A 7,273-nucleotide genomic window follows, 5' to 3' on the forward strand; every position below is an offset into this window, starting at 1 on the left:
AGGGCCAATTATGGTGGCAGCTTATTGCTAGCAGCTGTCTTTAATCTGTTACTTTCCTAACCTTCACTCTTGGGGACATCAGGAGCAATAATTAAGATGGTGAAGGGCAGTAAAGGACCTTCTGTTCCCTTACTGGAGGGAGGTGAAGTCAGTGAATGTCAAGAAAGGAAGAGTATAATGGGTTTTTTACTGGGACATAGTGGTTTCTTACCTGGTCTGATATGGCATTCTGCATCTGTCAGATTCACCTCACCTTGGTTTTTCATTTCCTCAGCACATCAGGCACTTGGGTGCTTAGATATTTTGGTGATTTAAGTAGGCAAATCTTCTAGCCCAAACAAGTCCTTCCTTTATGGTGTAAACAAAGACCAGGCAAAATGAAGAGATCCAGAATCTTTTCATCTCGTCTCAGTGCTGGACCACAGCCTTCCCTAGTGCTCTCAACACATTTTACTTTATCTGGGGTTCTCTGGGCCACAGCTTCCTTCCTCTGTTTGCAGCATAACCTCCAGCAGACCCAATGAGGGAGCCCAAACTCTTCCACTAGGTCCTCAACCCTGCTTTGCTTTTCCCAGGGTCACTTCCTAAATGCCTGTCTCTAGACCCTCTCCCTGCCACTCCTCTCCTGTACCAGACTTTCGCAGGCCATCAGCAACCTACTGCCTTGGTCCTCTGTGAAGAACCCCAGCTCATGGCTTGCCTCAGTCTGATATCTCCTATAGAGGGGTTGTACACACACACACACATACTTGCATCAGTTTAGTTACCTTTTGCATGGACATTTACTTTGGTTTAAAAGTGGCTTATTTCTACATAAACCTTCTTCCAATTGACAGTGGTCTCCAAGCTCTCTTTTTTGGATGTAAGTCAATCCAGGATCTACCTCAGACCCAAATACCCTTGGCTTCACCTCCTTCCCTGCCTCTTTTGAGGCCTTGCTCTGCCCCACCCCATTTCTGAGGCCTAACACTGCTCACTATGTGTAGATGGGATACAGAGATAAGAGGAGGGGACACCCTGACATCAGTGTCTCCCTCTTTTGCCTCCCCCACCCAGCACAGTAAGCAATGGGCAGGAGCAGTATGGCAGTGGTGGGGATGGGCAGCTGAAGTACAACAATGGCCAGAGACAAGCTCAGGATGCAAGCTGCCTCATTTATAGCAGGCCCCACTTTCAGCCTCACTCACATGGCTCCTCTCAGTCACATGCCTCAGGTGGGGAACTACAATGCCTAGATCTTAAAAGGGAATGAGCCCTAGAACTCAGTTGTCTGGCCAGGACCTGCTCTAACAGGCTGCCCTTCTATGGAGAGATGAGAAGAAAAGTGAAGATGGGGGGAGGGTTCAGATATCAGAATCAACCCCCACAGTCTTGTCACAGGCCCCCCCTCTTTATAACACCACCTCTGAAGTACCCACAGCTGCTTTCATTCCTCATTACCTCATTGTGTCAAGTTTAAGAGTCCCTTATCATTACTAAAACGTGTATAATTCTAACAGGAAGGAAAACAAAAATAGAAATAATAAAGTTTTATATTTGTTTATATACCAGTACATAGGCAAGGATGCAACTAAACTAGTAATTATTTTTTGTATTTAGAGGCTCTCATAATCTGAGGCCCTAAAAATGTATCTTATTTAGCTTGTGCATAAATCCTGCACTGTTTAAACTCCTAGGTTATGTCTACACTGCAGGCTTCTTGCGCAAGAACTGTTTTGCGCAAGAGTTCTTGTGCAAAAGATCTTCCACAAGAGCGTGTCCACACTGCCATGTGCTTTTGCGCAAGAGCATCCCTGGCCCTCTGGATGCTCTCTTGCACAAGAAAGCTCTGATGACCATTTTAGCCATAGGGATTTCTTGCACAAGAAACCCCTGTTGCCCGTCCACACTGCCTTCTTGCGCAAGAGGGCTTATTCCTTGTGGGGAGAGGAATAACTCTTGCGCAAGAAGCTCTCTGTTCCAAAGCTTTACTGTAAATTTACTTGCGCAAGAACACGCGTGCAGTGTAGACGCTCCGCAAGTTTTTGCACAAGAACAGCCATTCTTGCGCAAGAAGCCTGCAGTGTAGACGTAGCCCTATGGTGAGGAGGTAAATAGTCAATTTTGTAGAAAGGCAGTAAGAAATCTTGCTGAGACAGGAGTAGCACTGATGGCTTGGGGGCGGGGGGGGTCTGTAAAGAGCCACAAACAACTGCCTGGTTGTTCACACAATTCTACAGCAGGGCTACACAAAGGCATTAGGCAGTCCAACCCAACCTGTGTAATAAGAACAAAACAGCAAGAAGCCAGGTAAACAAATGCATTCCTCTATCTGTCCAGCACTCCTGTGAAAGCAGTCCTCCTCTGCAGCGACAACGTCACCCCTAGTCCTCAAATCCCATCTTTGGCAATGTGTCCCTCACACCTTCAAATTCAACCTCCTCCTTAGATTAACTCTGCTCCTACTGATAGCTCCACCCATTCTCTTCATATTCATTCTCATTCTCAATTTTGTGCCTTCCTTCTTTTAGGCTGAACCTTATTACTGGAACACTTCTCTTACGCCCTTCCAACCAGACCTCTCTCCTGTAAAACCCTACACTCCAAGGGATGATTTCTCCCATCTTCTCAGCCATTAAAAATCCCCACATTCTCTCTTGCCTGAGCAACCATCTTGCTTTTGTTTATTTACAATGTAAATTCTTTAGGACAGATGACCTGGCTTGTTCTCTGTCACAAGCTATGTACTGTAATAATAACTATACATTGCCACTATGAAGTTCAGACTAAACTTCAGCACCCACATAATAAGTTGGTAAATTAGTATCACCAGACAAGATATATGCCCACACATATTCTGTATTCTCCATCCCAGGAGCCAGAGTTATATTTTACTAATCCCCAGCAACTGCTGAATATTTTCACTGAGCTGGAAGAACAGAACCTGTCCCTTATCCAGAATTCCCAGGAGACAGAGGAAACCTTGGATGAGCTCCGGCATACTCTCACCACCACGCGAAGTAAAATGTAAGTGGCTGAAAGAGGCAGCATATATTCTATCATTAGAATGCTTGGGGTCTCTCTGGCCACAGATCCTAGCGCTAATGCCTATGGTAAAAAGTAGTATCAGCTATGTACATGATGAAAAAGGAGTCTCTCTCTCACACTTAACCAGCTGAACTGCATTGAACGCACTGCCTTTTTACCACAGGATTGGAGGGAGGTGCTATTGGGACAGTGGTCTATGCACTGCCCAAAAGGATCTCTGACTTTTGCTCTGAGTTGGTCATTTGCTCCCCAAATCACAGGGAGCTAGGGAATTGATGTGCAATGCTCCTGATCATTCACCATGTGTTGCTACTATTTAAGGCACAAAAAGTTCTGTACAGCATTACATACAGGACTTTCACGTAGGGATAAACTACAATGTCTGTGATAATTCCAGTGAGAATCCTCTCTAGTGGAAATCAACAAGCAATTCAAGTATAAATGAGAAAGTGTTTCTACAGGAAGCCACATGGGCATTTTATTCCTCCTCCCATGTGTATTTAGATTGTAAACTTTTCAGGGCAGAGATTCTCTACTACACACTGTGCCTCATGTCGGGCATTTAGACACAACTGCAATACACATGAAGAATAATCAGTCTGTGGTTCAGATGTGTATTAGCCTCTTGTATTTTTTAAGTAGGAATCTTCCTATTTTGACATATTGAAACTTTTCACCATTTAACTCCCACCCCCAATGCACAGAAAATAATATCCTCTCTGGGCTATTGGGAATAGAATTTCAACAAATGTATTTACCAACCAATCACCCTACAGAGGAAAATGCTGTCACAAACTTCAAGCTCCACTGGTGTTTGGAGGAGTTATAGCCACTGTTTGCAAAGACCCTGGAAGAAAGCAGTGTTTGTTTTTTTTTAAAAAAAGATCCTTTACAAAAATATCTCCCTTTTCTCCCTCAAGGGACTGTGAGATAGAGCAGCTGGAACAGCTTGCAACCACCCTCAAAGCCTCCATCGTCAAAGAAGAGGAGACAGCAGCAGACCTGGAACTGAAGGCACGCGTCTTTTCCTTTGGAGAGTACAAAGCAGATGTGCAGGTATGTGCAGAGATCAAGACCCTACAGAAGTGAAAGACTGGAGGTGAGATGTCAGCCTGTCCTCCTTCCTCCCATGGTCACGCACACCTGTGGCCAAAAAAGACTTCAGATTTCCAGCCATGAAGTTTTAGCACCATTCCTTTCCCTACACAAAACCCTACATGCAATTGTAGTAAAAACTAAGTGTGCTTCTTCCCCCTTCCATTGCTTAAGCTTGAAACAGCACGTATCATTTAGCTGATTGCACACGTTTTAGAAGCTGTAGTAAAAAGAGGAACTAGCTGTTCAGACCCATTTCTCAAAGACTAGGTTGCACATACTACATGTCAGGGAAATTTGTTAATTGCTTAAGTAAGCTATACTGGTGGTCGTTACTGAGTGGAATAAAGTTGAAGTATGCTAACCAATAACGCTGCAACATGAAGCTAAGCTAACAAATCAAGACATACCAAGTTAGATAAGGAAGTCCAAGAAAGTTATAAAAAAGGATGCTTAGCCAACGCCCAGGGTCGGCTTTGCTTTAAGCACTGAGCTTCTTAGCTGAACCTTGCTTGCAAGCAATAAAATTGAGTTGGACCCAGCCTGAAAGTGTGACTCTCTTCTGTGGGCAAATTAGACTAGCCTCCAGGGGACGAACCTTGCAATTTATGCAACACAATGGAGCTAGATTCTGACAGTCAAAACATGAGATGAGGAACAAATGCTATTAAGAGAATTGAAATGTTAATTTCAGCTTTTTGGTTGGGGTGAAGCAGATTTTGCTGGGCAGGTCCTTAGGGGCTGAGACAGTTTACAGCAGCTGAGGACTGCCCAACTTGCCTCTTGTCTCCAGGACAAAATGTTGGTGAGCCTGAACAAAAAGGTGACGGATGTCTATCGACGCTGCATTGGAGAAAACGAGGCCAACTTGGGAACCCTGCAGATGCTAACAGTCATAGAGCATCAACTAGATGACCTACTGGAGTGTCTGGAGAGAGTCCCTGTATCAAAGATAGAGCAGGCAGAGAAAGCTAAAGAAAAAGAACGAAGGATGAGGTAAGAGGAAATTCTGCTCTGGCTGTGGTACTACTCCTATTTAGGTGAGATCACACCATCATTTCAACATTAACATTTTTCAAACTCCAAAGATAAAAATAGAAGTCTGTGAAACTACTTGCATCTCTTAGGGTATGCCTACGCTGCACAGCTATTTTGGGATACCTCTGGTATCCCGAAATAGCTACCCCACGTCTACACAAGCCACTCGTTATTTTGAAATATTTTTCGAAATAACAGGAGGGCTATTTCAGCATCCCGGTAACCCTTATTCCATAAGGGTTAAGAGAGGTCTCGAAATAGGATGTTATTTTTGAAATTTTTAGACGCAAATTTCAAAATGGATTTGAAATAAGATATGCAATTTGCATAGCACAAATTGTGTATCTTATTTCAAGTTTAGGGTGTTGTGTAGACACACCCTTAGTGAAGCAGGAAGAAATAACAGGTATATTAAAAAGTTCACATATCAATACATACATAATTGGTATGATTAATTCTAAAACTAACATATCTAGCAGCAGCAAAATATAAACTGATCAGGCAGAAAGAAATCTCCTTTCTGTAGTTCAATTTATATTTTCATTTTGATCATTCCTGTGAAGATAGTATGCTGAAAGATAGGAGGGCATGTGTGGAAATCCCAGTTTATTCTCCAGTATAGTATTTGGAAAATTCAATGACATTGCCATGTTTTCAATCAAATATTTTGCCTCTGCAAAGTGCCAAAATGCTAACCCAATATTAGTAGAAAATGCCATACTCTTCCCCCACCACATTTCTGCTTTAAAATTAGATGCACTTTCATTGACTTGAGAAGCTAAATATAGATGATCATTTAACATCCTAAGAAGTGAACCAGTGATCAGATTGTCATCTGGGTCAGATCTGCAGGAGGAAGTAGAAGTGGTAGAAGGAACTCAGTAACAAACACGTATCTTTCCCCCCATCTTTTCCTTCCTCCTCTCTCCCCACCCCAAAAAATCTCCTTCCTCAGGTTATGCCACATTGTGAGCACTATTTAAGCTAAACACACAACAAAAACTCCACACACAAAAAAACCCAAACCAAATAATCCAAAATCTAAAACCCCAACACAACTGTAGAAAAGAAAAATGCCAGGAAATGAAGTTACCCTAAATGAAAGGATTTAAAATTAGAACAGAATTTTGAGAATAATCACACTGGCTTGTCAAGTATAATGGCTATATAATAAGGGAGGAAGCCTTTTTCACGTAAATCAGCCAGGACAGTCTGTCATTTCAGATTATTTTCATAATACCATTTACTCTGTGCTTTTCATGCATAGAGCACAGTGGAACAGATTCTTCATTGCCCTTCTACTTCATATAGTAATTTTAGGCAAGGAAAAAATGGACAAACCCCTACTAAGTCAAAGATGCCAGTAAGTATATTTATCCCTCAAAGTGCCATTAGTCCTATTTGACAGGGGTTAAGTTGCTGAAGGGGATGCACACAGAAAGGGAGGGACAGATCCAGAAATAAAAGCATGATCTCCTCCCTTCAGTTCACTTATGCTTTATCTCCCCCGAGAAGTGAAAGGGGATTTTTGGCATAAGGGTGGGGGGAGTGGGAAGAGAAAATAATCAATTGCACTCAAGTGTTTCACTTTTGCTTTAGAATTCCCTGAAGAATTAAATAGGCTGTATCACAAAACATTCACCTCTCATGGATTTGTCCTTTCTTGTTGAAAATCTGGGTAAAAAAGGCACCCTACTTTGCAGAGTCCACCATTTTAACTCCTATTTTGCTCAATTGTTCTGAAAGGATGAGGGAGGAAAAAGTAAGACAACAGAGGCAGTTACAGGAGGAGCGGTTGCAAAGGGCTCTGGCAAGAGCACAAGCAGATATAAAGAAAAAGGTAATCTAAGCAATCCCTGATTATACTTGTAACTTATACTTGCATCTTTTTAATGGAAAAATCTCAATGCCCTTTAACATTAAGGATGTGGAGTGAAATCCTCACCCCTGCTCCAAGCTCCTGACAGTGGCTAAGCGGGCTAGAATGTTGATAAAAGGGGCCCTAGTATTTCTGTAGCCATCCAGGAGCCCTAATGCAAGAACTACAAGAGACAAGCTCCCTTCTGAGGGTCCCTCACAAGCACTGGAAGGGATGTGGTTGCCCTGCTACAAT

The 7,273-nt window shown here is 42.7% G+C and overlaps 1 protein-coding gene across 2 annotated transcripts in view; it reads left to right on the forward strand.

Annotated features, from left to right (window-relative positions):
• CFAP100 (cilia and flagella associated protein 100) overlaps positions 1–7,273 on the forward strand; it is a 31,204-nt gene that overhangs the window by 22,106 nt on the left and 1,825 nt on the right. For both annotated transcript variants that reach the window (XM_089781224.1, XM_089781223.1), the window contains exons 12-15: positions 2,855–3,006; positions 3,948–4,083; positions 4,916–5,118; positions 6,907–7,000. In XM_089781224.1, coding sequence (XP_089637350.1) covers positions 2,855–3,006; positions 3,948–4,083; positions 4,916–5,118; positions 6,907–7,000 — 585 coding nt within the window. The remainder of the gene's footprint in view (positions 1–2,854; positions 3,007–3,947; positions 4,084–4,915; positions 5,119–6,906; positions 7,001–7,273) is intronic.

Source organism: Pelodiscus sinensis, chromosome 11 (assembly GCF_052426305.1).
Source record: "Pelodiscus sinensis isolate ZL-2025 chromosome 11, ASM5242630v1, whole genome shotgun sequence".
NCBI lineage: Eukaryota > Metazoa > Chordata > Testudines > Trionychidae > Pelodiscus > Pelodiscus sinensis.